Source organism: Carassius auratus, chromosome 32 (genome assembly GCF_003368295.1).
Source record: "Carassius auratus strain Wakin chromosome 32, ASM336829v1, whole genome shotgun sequence".
Lineage (NCBI taxonomy): Eukaryota > Metazoa > Chordata > Actinopteri > Cypriniformes > Cyprinidae > Carassius > Carassius auratus.
This window is the reverse complement of record NC_039274.1, coordinates 32,844,156-32,859,482: the sequence shown is the minus strand read 5'-3', so window position 1 is coordinate 32,859,482 and position 15,327 is coordinate 32,844,156. Positions and strand designations below refer to the sequence as shown.

The following is a 15,327-nucleotide window of genomic DNA, read 5'->3' as shown; positions in this document are numbered from 1 at the left end:
GGTGTAGTACATTACGGGTCTCTGTCGGGTTCGGGCAAGAATTTTTGGACCCGTGAAGACCTCTACCAGCCCCTAAACCAGCCCCAGCAAGACCAGCCCCTAGACCAGCGCCAGCAAGACCAGCCCCTAAACCAGCCCCAGCAAGACCAGCCCCTAGACCAGCCCCAGCAAGACCAGCCCCTAGACCAGCCCCAGCAAGACCAGCCCCTAGACCAGGTAATCCCACAAGACCACCAACTGATTACACTTGAACTATGTCCAATCGTCTCTCAGGCTCAGCAGCATGTGGAGCCTCTACCACCAAGGAAAAGACAAAGTAAGTAAGCTTGCATTCCACCACATCTGTAAATTTGTCCTATGTTTTTTTTGCAATTACTGCACAATATAAAACAAGTTACAAATGGGGAATTTCACCTCTTTTAATTAATTAAGCCACTCCTCCAAGATACTGAATATAAAATTCTCAACCTTTTTCCCTTGCACCTTAAGCCCCACCATCCAGCCCAGGCCAAGACAGACAAGCCCCACCATCCATCCAACCTCAACTAAAGAAAAGACAAAGTAAGTAATCTTGCCTTACACGCCATCTGTAAATTGGCCCCATGGTTTTGTATCATTGTATTAAAGCTGGAGTAGGTAACTTTTGTAAAAATATAAACCCTGTCATTTGTTAACCCTGTCATTATGTCCTGACAGTAGAATATGAGACAGATAATTTGTGAAAAAAATCAAGCTCCTCTGGCTCCTCCCAGTGGTCCTATTGCCATTTGCAAAAAGTCATCCGCTCCCGGTAAGAAACAACCAATCAGGGCTGCGGTCCGTAACTTTGTTTGTGTTCAAAATGTAGAAAAATGTATATAATAACCGAGTACATCATGAATCCGTTTTCCAAACCGTGTTTTTAGCTTGTCCTGAATCACTAGGGTGCACCTATAATAAGTGTTTATATTCGGACTATTTTAGATTGCTTCGGGGGTACTGCGGCGGAGTAACCCAGTACCTTTGTGTTTCTTCATAGACATAAACAGAGAAAAGTAGTTCCGGCTACGATGTTCTTCCACAAGACGCACGCAGTTCTGTTTATTAAGCGTCAAAAGTTACCTACCGCAGCTTTAATATAAAATAAGTTAACCAATGTGAATTTCACCCCCTTCTATTAATTAAGCCACTTCTCCAAGATACTGAATATAAAATTCTTAATCTTTTCCCCTTGCACCTTAAGCCACAGGTACAGGAGCCACACAAGCCCCACCCTCGACCCTGGCCAAAAAGAAGAAAACAAAAAGCAAGTAGACATTATTTGCACCCCATGTGTATATTTGTTTCTATTCTTTGTACCCCATGTGTATATCATTGGGTGTAAAGTTGTTTCTGCATGTAGCCCCCTTTTAATTGGACAAAACTCAGGGTGTATTCACACTTGGTCTCTTTCAGCCCTCAAAGTGAACTAAGAACAGTGATTCATATATGAACACCTCAATCAAACTCAGACCCATTTGAAGTGAACCAAAGTTTTTTTTTTGCCTTTGTCATTTAAGGTTGCAAATGCAGTCGACAGACAATTTATCCATATGATAAAATATTGGAAAGACGGATGAATGGGGTAAGATGTAGAACCATATTTTTCATTAGGCTGATTATCTCATATTGTCTCATCTTTCAATCCAAATGTGAAAAACCAGAAACTGAACAGTAGGTATCAAACTTTTTCAACTATCAACCCTCTCACAAGAAAAAAAAGCATACTTCAAGTTAATTTTATGAAGTATACATTTAACTGTACTTTAATTTTAATAACATTTTATTAGCTTCATGCTTTCTTTTTTGTCCACACTTGAATGTCTGTAAGTTTCATAAAGGCAACATTTTAAACAAAGAATCAAATTTGTGTTAAAGACTGCGACTTGATTAGATTCAGAACGATGATCAAGCAGTTTTAAGCAGTTTTGATTTACAAGCTGTTTAATATTTGATGATCATGTTATTTTACATTTGTGTGAGTAATTTACTATCACTTGGTTCAGCTTTTTCTTCCCGTGTGTTTTGATCTGGAGTTTCTGTACTAAATTATGTGCCATAGCGGATCCTATCGTATGACAGTGAAAACATGGATAGCTGGAAAATTCAGTCAATGGTGGGGAAAGAGTAAAGTACAATTAAAGTAAATTCTGATGTATTGATGCCAGTGGACTAGCCTAGACAAAATTTCAGATATGCTGAATAAGAAACATATCTGTTTTATATCAATATTCTAAATTATATTTTCACAAGTTTCATAAGACTGTATATGAAAACTATGTACAGAAAAAAAGTTTATTTAATAGGCTACTCGATAAAAACCGTTAACAAAACTAAAAGCCAATTATACTTTGAATACTTAATTATAAGTTTAAGTATATCTCGATCAAAAGATAGAGTACAAGTAAAGGCCAAATATAATTGGACTTTTCTCTCAGTATAAGTCAAGTACACTTAAGTTTAATAATTGTATTTCTACAAAGTACATAAAGTATATTTTTGAGAATTATAAAATTTAAGCATAAAGTATACTTTTTTTATTGTTTGTTTAAAATAAGTATACTAATGGAAAACTTGAATTAACTTATTTTTTGTAAGGGACATACTGTAAATCCTAAACAAAAACAACAATGCAAATAGAATGCAACAGCATATTCTTATTTTTTATTGAGCTTACATAAAAAAAAAATAAGTACTCTTGTCAACTTAATGATGTTCCAAGTAAGAACAGCAGTATAGAGAGCTAAGTAAAAACATCATTATTTGAATGGTAAAACCATTACAGTAACTTCACTAAACTGATTAAGTGTGTGTGTGTGTGTGTGTGTCTGTGTTTGTGTGTGTGTGTGTGTGTGTGCATGTTTCTGCAGGGGAAGGCAGCAGAGGTGAAAGTGCGTTGGCTACCTTGCTCTTCCTGGTAAGTGATGGCTGATGTAATTTAGTCAATAGCTACACAGTCTTAGTGTTTTAAAACCTGGTAACTTTCAGCCTTCAAAGTGAATTTTGAAGTAAAAGTGGGACCGCTAATTGTTTTGGGCACAAGGAACTATCTAAGTGAACTGAACTAAACACATGAGAACATGTGCACACCAGCCTTCAAGTAGTCATCTGGCTCAAGTTTGGTCATATGACATCTGAAGCAAATACATTCTAACCTGTTTGCCCTATACATTTGCTCACTCTGTTTGGGCTATTTTATAAAGTGTTTGCTGTACAGTTAGATAAACAGCATACAGTTCTTTTTACAAAGTGAAACCTCCCATTATGAACCAAATGTTGTCCAATTTAAAAGGCCTGTGAACAACTCTTTCTTTGTGTTCACATTATGAGTTCACTTAGAGATGATGCAGATCACTTTCTAGTCCACTTCAGCTCTGAGGGGGTCTTAAGCCCAATTCATAGTTAAATGTAGATGTGACGCAGATGCCTTTGTTGTGCCATTGCATCTTTGCTGACCCCCTCTGCGGCCGACATAGAGGCCTTTAATCACATTTCTGTTCCCACCCCGTTGTGGTGAGTATTTGTATAGCTACACGGTTAAGCCGATTTTAAAACGGCTTAACCATTTAAAAATAGTTGACTGTAGGGATGACTGTGTCCAAGCGACTGAGTCCAGTTTTCACTTGAACAAAATGACTGCTGCTTGACAAACACCATATAAAATAAACCAAAATAAATTATCCCACAGAAAAAGGGGAAACCTTTATTTTAGATGACATATCTTCAAACTTGAGCCAGAAGACTAGTTGTGAGCTGTACTGTATATGCTGTGTGTAAGATGACTTTTGGACTCTTTACAGTGGCAGAGTCTGGGAGGACACCTGGGAGCCGCCCAGCAAATTCGCCTGATGACTAATACTGTTTTACTATTTGTTTTGTATATATTTCTCAATAATTAAATTCACTATTGTTACATTTTATGATTTGTCTGTCAATCATTGACTGCACTGAATAATTAATGTGTCATGACTTTGTGCTGTATTTGATGGGAAAAGTGAGACGAAAGTTGCATGTAGTGACAGTCAAGTCACCTTTATTTACAGCTTATAGCACTTTTTACAATACAGATTGTATCAAAGCAGCTTCACAGTGATAACAGGAAAATAATACAACAAAGTTTCTTTTTAGAAGAAAATTACATCCTCGTCCACCTTAAGGCAGATTAGCAAGCCAATCTTAGCAACTAAAAAAATCTAAAGCCAAGGCAACCAGAACAAGTACCAAATTGGCATTATACTAACTTATGATGAAAATTTTAGTTAGTATTGATGGTAATTTTGGAGCAAAGTAAATGGGCTCCTATCCCTGGTGACAGGATGTATTACTGAATCCTTTTTTACCTCTGATCGCTAGCATACAACACTGTTTGTTTTTGTTCTCATGGTTGTCTGTTCAGAACAATTATGAGAGTTCTTAAGACATTTCAAACATTCCCAATGAAGAGAAGAGGCACAATTATCAATTTTCATCTGTTAATGGAGATGATGATTTTGCAATTGTACTGTCTTGATTAATGCTTAATTTGCTATAAAGTTATATTATGCTATACAGATGTACTGTAACCTAAGTAGTAATAATGCTTTTGCTTAAGTACAAAGATGTAACCCTGTGATTAATGCTATATGGAAAATGTATTGTGTAACTTCACTAACATTAAGAAAACTGCTTACTTGCATGAAATGTATGTAGTGACTGATTTAGAGTAGAAACACTTATGTATTAGAAATAGTTTTTATGATAAATGGACAATATAGTATTTAAGGTGTATTTCACCGACTGTTAAGAGGAAAAAGAAGAGGAAAAGGGCTAAAGCAATGCGACGTAAACAACTGAAAGCCTCGGCAGAGGAGTTGGCAGCACTCCAGGTGATGACATCAGAAGAACCAGCGTTCGACGTCTGTGTATAAAAGACTGAGAGAGAGACTCGACCGACGGATACTGAACAAGCACAGTATCCCTCGACGCCTGATACCAGCTGATTATACCTTGATTTTGTAACTTTACTATTGTACTTTGATATAACTTTTGTTAATTTTAATAAAACTTGTATTTTATTATTGACAAGTTATGGTCTGCAAGAGTAGTAATTTAAGAGCCGTAAGCAAGAACTGACCACAGGGACGTCTACTGAGCAAGATGTAAGTATTTTTGAAATGCTTATAGTTTTGTCCAGGGTCGACTTTCCTTACCTACCTGAGAATAATAAAGAAATAGGTAAAAGGTGTATAGATAAAGGAGACACCATAAAACACATCAATGGTACCTAGGTCAGCAATGATTTTTCAGGCTCAGGCCATTTTTTCATATCCTTTGCCTCATACAAAGACAGATTGGTGTCAAATTTCACAAATAATCTCCTCATCCTTCCTCTGTGTCAACAATCAACATACAGTATGTGCATGACATAAAGAGATCAGAAAGACCGGAGACATGAGCCTGGGAAACTGTTAAAGCCAGAAACAATTCCAGCTTGGCCATCAGTATAATTTTAAAGTCTAATGTTTTCTTGTCATAAAACCAGGGAGAGAGGTAGGTTTCCTATGTTACCCTGACAATAGGGAGCATTCCAGGACACTAAGGACCTCAATCTGTTCACACTGAATGACTTGACTGTGGGCCGGTTTACTAAGGTCCATGACAGTGGTAGGAAATCTAAGGCCTGGTTGTGCAATGTGGGCCTCATGTCTTCATGATCAAAGGCTTCTGATCTTAATTATCAGGAAAATGTTGCATTATACATAAAATACACTCAGTCCCCACTTATTCTAACCCTAGCTCGGTTTTGTTTTTATTCTCCATGCCAAGTATGCAGAGGTGTAAAATACTTGAGTAATTTTACTTGATTACTGTACTTACAGGTAAGTATTATTTTTGGGGATTTGTACTCCACTCAAGTACAGTTTAAACTGACTACTTGAACTTGATTACATTTCTGAAGAAACAACTACATTTTACTCCTTACAATTTTATTTCATATTGAAAAGTACATTATATTTTTACATTATCTTATGCGCATTAAATATGGTAAACAGAAGCTCAAACGTGTGCCTGATGTGAGAACTTATGATCATTATGTTTTCATGCATCAAACACACATATTTCTACTTCAATTATGACTTTCATCAGGTAAATGTCTGGCTTCAAAAGTTCACCATCGAATCTGAGGAAGCATATTGATATAGCAAAGTTGCATTTTCCCGCCCAAAAAGGTTTATTGATAATTTGTTCTGTTTTGATATAGCCAATAGCTATGTTATGTTATTAGCTGAATGCACAAAACTGAGTGCAAATAAAATCTGTGATGATAATTTTTTGGTGGAATTTTTTTTATGAAATGTTACAAATCTCCAAAAAAGTGTTTAAATAAACATTATATGCTAAATTAATTGTTCATGTTTAGTGATGTTTTTATCAGGTGGTGGATAAGTTGTATTTACAATGTCATTAAGTGAATCATTAAGTAGGAATTAGGACTGTCAGTGAATAGTTTTTTTAATCTTAATAATTACATGCTTTTCTCATTAATCTAATTGGTCACAAATAATTATTTATCAAAATTTGTTAAGAAAAAATCTCTAAATGCCCCAAACAAACATTTAAAAGATGAATTGTCCTTTTAGCAGTGACATTGTTGAATAGACAACACATATAAAGTGGCCTTTAAAAACTTTAACGTTGTATGTTTTAATTCTAGGACTCTCCTCATTAATTCAACACATTCTTGTATTCTGTCTGGAATATATTTCTAGCCTCTCCATCACATCTTGCTCTTTAAAGGGATAGTTTACCCAAAAATGTAAATTCTCTCACTTTTTGCTTAACCTCTGTCATTCCAGATGTTCATGACTTTCTTTCTTCACATGAACACAAGCAAGATTTTTTGTCCATATAATGCAAGGGGACAGGACCACTTCAGAAACCACACGAAGGGAACATGACGGTAAAGATTTAAATATTGGTATATGTATTTTTCTTACATATGCCTATAGTTTCACTTCAGAAGACAGTTATTCATTAATGGCGTTGCATGGTCTGTCATATTTTCTTTGTGTATAGTTTTTCAAGTGTCATTTTTGGATTTCCCATACACTTGCAGTATATAAAGAGAAATTATTGTTACACAATTTAAACACTTAGTTTGTGTTCATATGATGAATAAAAGTCATATAGGATGGCATGAGGGTTGAAATGATGGAGTTTCCTTTTAATCCCTTTCCCTTCTATTTTTTAGTGTTCCGCTGTTTCATTTTAATTGTTGTTGTTGAACTAAATATACATGTTTGACCTGTGCCATTGCATTTTTCGTTCTCTTTTAATTGAGTAAACTTGTACTTTCACTTGAGTAAAATTTTTGCTACCTTTTTACAACTCTGCAAGTATGAGCTCTAATTTAAACCTACCTCAATTAAAAAAAAATGTAAATAATGTTGCTTTAAGCTGCAGTGGTTGTGCAATAGCTTCATGATATAATGCGTTGTGTGTAGGTTGAAAGATGAGCAATAGACTGTGGCTTTGATGTGTTTCAATCTGGCTACATCTTACTTTGTTTGTGTTGTTTAATATGTTGGGTGTATGATAAAATAATATTTTAAGTCTTATGTGTGAAGCATTTGAACTCAAGGCATCCCTCTGGGGACCATAAAGGAGGATATTGCCTGCAAAGTGGACTTCATGATATGTAAAAATTAAAACATTGCCATAGGACTATAGCAAACACATCACTGGAAAGGTCTCAACCTCAACAGTAACATATGTGAGTCTGAAGAGAATACATTACTCCTGATTTGAATTACTGACCTCTGCTCTGAACCTTGAACCCAGTACATGTTTGAAGGCTACACACACAGTACCAGCTTTTATAGAAAGCTTTGGACCTTAGCTGTCATGCAGATATGGTGTCCAATGTTTAACCGTAAACGCTGTCAAATAGGGTAATAAGCTATTTTGACCTAACGATTACATTTTTAAAATCTGATGACACCAGTGTGTTCCCCATCCAACCCCCCCCCCCCCCCCCCCCCCACTCCCCCCAAAAAAACAGGGTATATCCAAAATTCTACATTGCCAACTTCTGCTTATGAGGAAAATATTACTATATTTTAAAACTACAGCTTCCACTAGAAACGCACCACAGAACACAAGTTACAAGGCTAGTGTTATTTGTAGTTCTTCCGGGCTGGGATGGGTGGACTGCTGTGAATGGGCTTCAACTACACTCAAAAAGTTCAAAACTGAGCAAAGTGTTGTTGCTGGTGACAAAACCGTTGACTAAATATGTACATTGAAGCTATACTGGCGTTGAAGACCCCCTGGCCTGCATTGCGGGATATGGGACTCACATGTGACCCACTCTGCCCACATTGTAGTGTTCTGTCTTACAGCATACTGTAATGTTTTACCAATAATAAGACTGAAATTATATTATTAAAATAATGTATTGAATACCTTGAAAACATCTACATAAATATTGATAGATTTAGCCATATTATCTTTTTGAATAAATGTTATCTGTGTATCCATGTGAGATAGGCAACTCTGGTCCTGGAGAACCACTGTCCTGCAGAGTTTAGCTTCAGCCCTCAGAAAAACTCACCTGCCTGTATCTATCTAGTAATCCCGAAAACACTGATTGCCTTGTTCAGGTGTGTTTAATTAGGGTTGGAGCTAAACTCTGCAGGATAGTGGCCCTCCAGGACCGGAGTTGCCTATCTCTGATGTAAGATGTATCTAGGAATTGGAAAAATTGTCATGATGAAAGCTTAAAGCATGAAAGCATTTATTAGCTTATACAAAATCACAAAAACAACATACATAGCTCAGACACATAACGAATCACAAATGTAAAAAGTGAAGAGCATGTCAAGTGAATACAAAGACCTGGTAGGGACTGACCCTGTGATAAATGATGGGCAGCTGTGGAGTGATTTGCAGTGGTGGTAGTGCAAAAGTAAACAGTGCAGGGATTTAATCAGTGCAAAACTTTGCTATTTCATATGACTATGAAAAAAAAAAAAAAAAAAAAAAAAAAAAGTCTGAGCATAATAGTACTGCTTAACAAAAAGAACACAGAGAAGTTAAAATAGATAGAACAACAGAAACTTATATATATATATATAGATTTAAAAGAAAAGTCAAATGGATAGTGGATACTAGACAATAGACAAAGTGATGTAATGGTTAGCGCAGGGTGAGACTCATGCTGAAAAGTCAATTTCTCCCCTAACCTTTTCTGTGAAATTGAGTTGCTGGTTTGCCCTGGGGACAAAGGACCTCCTCAATGTTGAGCATGACAGAAGACTGCTACTTAACTCCAGCTCCATGCCAAACACAGAACCAGCTTTCCTTACCAACCTGTCCCAGCGGCCCTCCCCAGCACACAACAGCAGAAAAAAGGACTCTGGCCATGTTTAATCTTGCTCAGAGTCACTACTGGTATCGTATTCCTCAGAATGACTATCAAAGTTAATTTCTGTTTCAGTCAGAACTTGAACATAAAATTTCTTTGCATGCTTTGCCAGGCTGTTGCTTGCTTGTTCTTCAATGTCAAGCTCTTTAGACCTCGGATACCATCTTGAAGCAGGCCCCACGTTTCACCTTACATGTTAAAACACATTAAGCCTTTATTAATTAGAAACATTCAAAAATATTGTAATGTATGTCAAGTATAACAAATACATACCTGATGTCACATTAGCAAGCTGGGATGACATCTGCTTCAGGGTGTCTGCACGGGAGCAAAGGGACTTCCAATGCTTGTTCATCTCTGCAATAAGAATCCTCTTCTCCTCCTCAAGTCTCCTTACTGCCATCACAATGTCGAACGCCTTCCTCTTTGTCCTTAGATCTACAGAGTCTGGAATACACGGATGAAACATAAGTCGGTTGTATTTAAGATTAGTGTTTAAAGACTTTCAGGGGTTAAAATCGAGGCATGACAGATTTTGTCCCACACAGTTCACACAGTCAACAGAATTGTGTACATACCACCGTGGGTAAGCTGCCATGGCCAAACAATCTCGTCACATAGAATGGTGTCCAATGTCAGTTTTTCAGCATTAGGAACCAAGGTGTTATATTTTTCCACTACAAAATCTAAGATTTTTTTTTTCCTCCCTGATCTTTCGGCGGATTCGGGCACGTCCTTTGCATCCGATCCGTCACTATCCTTGTAAAGACGCTGGGACTTCCTCTTAACACTTGCCACCAGCTCCTCAATTCGGCTGGCAACATCAGCATCATTTGGGGATGTTGTTGCTGAGAGGAAGAAATTAAGAAAGAAATATGCTTCTTGATTCCATAAAAAAAAATGTAATTTGTTGTGTATGAGCAAAATTCCAAACCCTTTTATATTTTTCTGTAACTGAGAGGCTACAATTGTAGCTAAGGTTGAGTATAGTTAGGCTAGTTAGGTTCTTTATTGTCTGCAATTGTTGGAATTGCAGCCAAGATAAGTCAGAAGTGATACACCAAGCACCATATCAAACAGTATAAAACAGTATATCCTACCTTCTGCCCACTCATTGATATCAATGATCCACCTCTCCAGTTGATTGTCGGAGACGTCCATTTCTGTTTTCATGGCCTCCAGGTTATGCAACTGGCATTGCAGGGCTATTGTGGCCTTCAAACATAAATGACATTGAGGGAAACGCCTACCATTTTGACTATTGTTGATAAGGATTGTGAAGTACCTTCACTATTACATAACTAATAAAATATACAGTATATTCTTATATACATGGACTATCAATAGATGTGATATGAACATGTAATATTGTATATCAAGACACTAAAAAATACAACTGACACGACACATCCGTACATTTAATATATATTGAAGAATATCTGGGCAAGTGTTGTCTATATTTTTGCATAAGGGAAAACTGGTGTCTTTACCTTCCGATATCGGCGGGCAAGGGTAGAAGCCAAGTTGTCAAACTTTTGGTTACAGCGCATGGCCATGATTGTCAGCATGTCAATGCGTCCTGCAAAAATAAAATGAGATTTTCACCCTTCTTTCCAGTAGCAGTAGGAGAAGAAAATGTGCAGACTTGAATCACAAACTTTTCAGACATAACTTACAGTACAGTACTATGGTACTAATCTGCTGTCTTGTGCCATTTGATTACTGTCCCATGAAAGGGTGAGGTAATTGCACAGGACAGGGAAGACAAAGCATGAAACAGTGATGCAGGACAGTATTTAAATGGCATAGAGCACTATGGCAGGACAGTAGGTGAATGGTACTCTGATGTGTTTTTATTTTCGAACTGCCCTACCTTATTATCCTTACATCAAATAAAATAGGATGATGGTCTTGTAATCGATCCATCCATTTGTGTTTAATATATTCAGATATTTATATTTTCAGAGTCAGCATATATGCATAAGCTCAAAGTGGCTCACCAGTGTAATCAGGATCAAAATTTACTGGTTCCCTTACCCGCTTTTGACATGTGCTTTGTCGTAACAGCAATCCTCGAGAGGAAGGCGTTGCACTGCTCCACCTCTTCGCCAAGAGTCGAACCAGCCCCCTCCTAATATGCTCCATTCCATTTTACCTTTTAAAAAAATAAAATAAAAATAAAAAAATAAAAAAAAAACTAAGTGGCAACAATCTTATGCAGGATTTCAGGGAAAGAAAATGTAATGGACAATAATTTTTTCTTACCTCACATTTGAAATCATGAGCTTTACACTTGGTGTAACTGGCTTACAGGCCATTTGCTTTTGGAGGTACAGGGGGTAGGCAAAGATTTCGCCCCTGAACATATTGAGGGCACGAAGGAGAACCCCATGACGACATACAGCAAGTTCCAGGCCCTCCTCGTCTGTTTTTCCGGAGGACTTCTGAGACGTTTCATGAGCCGCTGACCATTGCCCTCCACAGACACCTCTTCCAGAGACCTAAAACATGGAACATTGTTAACAGTCCAAACTTGTTCAAACAAAGTGCTCTGTAGGACTTGGTGTTTTATGGGTAAATATAGTGAAGTTGAGCAAGTGTACATGACTGGTTGAGGTATGGACATAGTCCACGAATCTTGCGACGTCATCATCATTCGTGATGAACACGCCATCAAAGATGGCTTTTTCCTCCGATCTAAATAAAAGAGATACATGTTAAGTTTAAATATTCATATGATTTTCAATTCACAGCAGTTAGTTTCAAAGTAATGGACCGTCCATGCACACACAGTACCTAGCTGCACTCTTGAATCTGTAGTGCTTACGGTTTCCATCAACGGATACTGCAAGCATGTCTGGGCTGCATGCTGGGCAGTTAAAGTGGTCCTCCTGGCATAATTTGTCCACTTCGAATCGGACAGCTTCCCACTCCAAGAAGCTTTTCCGGAAGCTGTCTGCTGTGATGTTTCCATTCTGTTTCAAAGAAGAGTTCAGTAAAAGAGAACAAAGGAGAACAGTAAAACGGATTTTGGAATGTTTGTACTACATATCAAAGGAAATAAACAATGTGTAGACTTCACTCATACACTATACACTGATGTATTTGGGGGACCTGGCCATTAAAAATACAGGATATTGTTTGACATTCAGTCTAAATCTATACACAAAGAGAGCAACAACAGCTTCCATATTGTTCCATATAGCCTGTGTTATGTTTGGGCCATTAATCCAAGGGAACATTTCTGGGATCAGGAAATAAAATTGAGGAGATGTCAAAGTCTGTAGCCAATGGAGTTGAAGTTGAGATCTTCAGAATGACCTGGTTTTTTTTTTTTCAGAAATGTCTCAGTGCAAACTGCTGATAAGAGAACATGAGTTTATGGTTGTTTATAAAGGGTCTAAATTTAACAATTTGTTTCCTAAACAGTGTAAATGTTCATGTGTACTATCATCACCATCATGCCCTCATAGTATAATTTATGGATTTATGCAATTATTACCACAAATACTTACACGGCCAAAGCGAACAGTGCGTTGATCCAGCATTCTACGAAATGCTTGGCTAGATATCCCTGGTGCTGCCATCTTCAGCTCTTCAAAAGAAAAAAGGACATCTGTTTCATACACAGTTGAATAGTGAGAAGTGGCCGGCCAGTAGTCATTACGGATCAGGTCATCCACTCCAGGACTCCAAGTGGCTTCACATGCTTTGCATCTAATCGGAGATCATATCGCCCTGGAAAAAGGAAATATATACACAACGTTAATTCTGACAGACCAAAGTGTGTCATTCTGACAACTGATATGGGAACCTGTGACTAAGGTGAATCAGGAGGACACTTCTACAAACATTTTGTAAGGCACTCTATTGGAAGTCATACTTTTGTCAGGCAAATTAACTATCCCCATTCAAAAAAAGGTTAATTGTTTTCCATCTCATACTTGGGCCCATCCAATCTAAATGAACACACAACCTATTGACACCTCTAGATTTGCAGCCATGATAAAGAAAATTTCTTGCGCAATGTAACATGTATGAATTTAACATATTCATGATCCGTATATGTGCATAATTGTGATGAGGGAGTATACAAGGTGTGATCAGCAAATAGCTGTGGGTGAAATTCTGCAGACACATTCTGACCCCCACCCAAACCTAGTAAGTTCCTCTTACCATTCATTGTAACCACAACTATGGACTGTCCTGCGATGACACTGGACGATACTCGTAGACAACCGCATATTGTCTCTGGCATCTCCAAAAGGTACAAGACGCTCTTGAAAAAAAAAAAAAAAAAAACACATGGATAAGCATTAAAGAATAACATTTATTTACTGGCAACTATTTTAAACAAGATGTACTTGACGGCTTCTTCGACCTATCAGTTTTTCAGTCAAGTCTAAGAATGTGACTTTTAAGAACTACAACTTACCACACTGGGTTAGAACCCTCTCCACAACACAAGTTGTGGGAGGCAATGGATTAAAGAATGCATGGGTCATCGAATCCCTGTTGTGGAACACGTGACCTCGGTGGACCCTGACATCACACTGGCCACAGAGGAATGGGTGTGGTCGGCAGTCACAACAACGGATAACGGCTGGACCATTTCCACAATGTTGGCAGATCCGGGTTGCCACATGTTGTCGAGCCACCATGGTGTTGACCAGTCGGGGTCTCTCTTTCTCCCACCACCCTGATATGAGGTTCTTTCGGGTCAACCAGTCTGTTGAGGCTTGAAGTGCCGTTTCATCCTCATGTATGTCCTCAAACAGTGAGCTTTTAAGCTCTTGAAGGAAGGACTCTGTTAAAACAAGGCAAAATATTTAAAAACAGTAGTTTATTATAATAAAAGAGAATAGCATTGAACAATGGCCATTTTATAATAAATGAACATACTGTTTGAACCAGTGAAGTCAAAATAAATAACACACCTGCAGTAATGGAAAGAAAGTCACTGGTCATTTCCGCACTGGTTTCCGGAGCCCTGATATGAGAGACACCAGTCTTTCGACTCTGGCTGTGACCTGCTGTAGCAACATTTTTTTTTACTTTTTACACTCAATAAAACAAACTTTACCTGATGCTAGACACAGGTACGTAATAACCTCAGATATGTTCTAATTCAGACCCATGACTTGATCATGTTGTATACCATTCCAAGATGCAAAACTAGATCTGCAGTCTACATTTTAATTAACATTAATGTAATAAAAAAATTGTACCTGCTTGTTTCCGGGATGATCTGGGCCTGCTGTAAATAATGTTTCCATCACTGTCCCTCTTAATCCACCTAACATCTTGCTTGCTGTTTGATGGCTGGCTGGTGGATGGATTACAGGTGGAAGGCTGACTGGTGGATGGCTCTGCTTCCTGGTGCATGCTAATGAGCTGTCGGAGGTGAGCTTGATGTTCAGCCTGATCGACAAGGTCACTCATCTCATTTAGGAGACAGTCCATCTCAGGATCAGACATGGCACAAAAGATAAACACACTATAAACACACGGACAAAAAAAAAGACAAAACAAACAAACAAAAACCACACTCAGAGGAATGGGGGGGGGGAGACATTAAGACAGCAAGAGATAGAAAACAATACAACAGTAAAGAGAGTAACAAGATACAAGACAAATGTGGCTCTTAAAAGTGCCTTTTTAATGTAGTGAGGTGCTGTTTTTTTTTTTTTTTTTTTAAAGGTGAGGGATTAAGGAACCTGCAGAGAAAGAGAAGAACAAATAAAAAAATAATAGATCACCAAACTACATATTATAATATGAATAACTAACGTTACTAGGCTAAGATGTAAAGTAAATGCTGCTCTGGTTGATACATGCAATCACAATATCATAAAAAAAATGAATGATTTTAAAAAGTCATTGTGTGACTACATATTATACAA

The 15,327-nt window shown here is 37.6% G+C and overlaps 2 protein-coding genes across 3 annotated transcripts; both read right to left on the bottom strand.

Moving 5' to 3' along the window:
• Positions 1-9,176: 9,176 nt before the first annotated feature.
• On the bottom strand, positions 9,177-11,571 carry LOC113052205 (uncharacterized). The gene is made up of 6 exons (XM_026216592.1): positions 11,462-11,571; positions 10,915-11,003; positions 10,525-10,639; positions 10,003-10,272; positions 9,698-9,871; positions 9,177-9,612 (listed from the first exon to the last, which is right to left on the bottom strand). Exons 1-6 carry the CDS (start codon positions 11,472-11,474, stop codon positions 9,497-9,499), a joined length of 777 nt encoding a protein of 258 aa, XP_026072377.1. The 5' UTR covers positions 11,475-11,571; the 3' UTR covers positions 9,177-9,496.
• Positions 11,572-11,694: 123 nt separating this feature from the next.
• LOC113052204 (uncharacterized) lies at positions 11,695-15,090 on the bottom strand. Of its 2 annotated transcripts, XM_026216590.1 has the most exons (8): positions 14,653-15,090; positions 14,362-14,457; positions 13,860-14,231; positions 13,601-13,703; positions 12,940-13,162; positions 12,221-12,399; positions 12,028-12,121; positions 11,695-11,925 (listed from the first exon to the last, which is right to left on the bottom strand). In XM_026216590.1, the coding sequence occupies exons 1-5, from the start codon at positions 14,900-14,902 to the stop codon at positions 13,153-13,155; spliced, it is 831 nt and encodes a 276-aa protein (XP_026072375.1). In that variant the 5' UTR covers positions 14,903-15,090; the 3' UTR covers positions 11,695-11,925; positions 12,028-12,121; positions 12,221-12,399; positions 12,940-13,152. The 2 variants fall into 2 exon arrangements, with proteins under 2 accessions (XP_026072375.1, XP_026072374.1); XM_026216589.1 differs by having other exon boundaries at positions 11,695-12,121.
• Between the last annotated feature and the right edge of the window lie 237 nt (positions 15,091-15,327).

Excerpts from the sequence above, each read along its gene's own strand:
- LOC113052204 (XM_026216589.1), bottom strand. The coding sequence starts at position 14,902 with ATGTCTGATCCTGAGATGGACTGTCTCCTAAATGAGATGAGTGACCTT. Across the intron at positions 14,232-14,361 it reads CTTTCTTTCCATTACTGCAG|AGTCCTTCCTTCAAGAGCTT; the intron begins GTGTGTTATTTA and ends TTGTTTTAACAG. Across the intron at positions 13,704-13,859 it reads GAGGGTTCTAACCCAGTGTG|AGCGTCTTGTACCTTTTGGA; the intron begins GTAAGTTGTAGT and ends TTTTTTTTCAAG.
- LOC113052205 (XM_026216592.1), bottom strand. Across the intron at positions 10,273-10,524 it reads TATCAATGAGTGGGCAGAAG|CAACAACATCCCCAAATGAT; the intron begins GTAGGATATACT and ends TCTTCCTCTCAG. Across the intron at positions 9,872-10,002 it reads ATGGCAGCTTACCCACGGTG|ACTCTGTAGATCTAAGGACA; the intron begins GTATGTACACAA and ends CGTGTATTCCAG.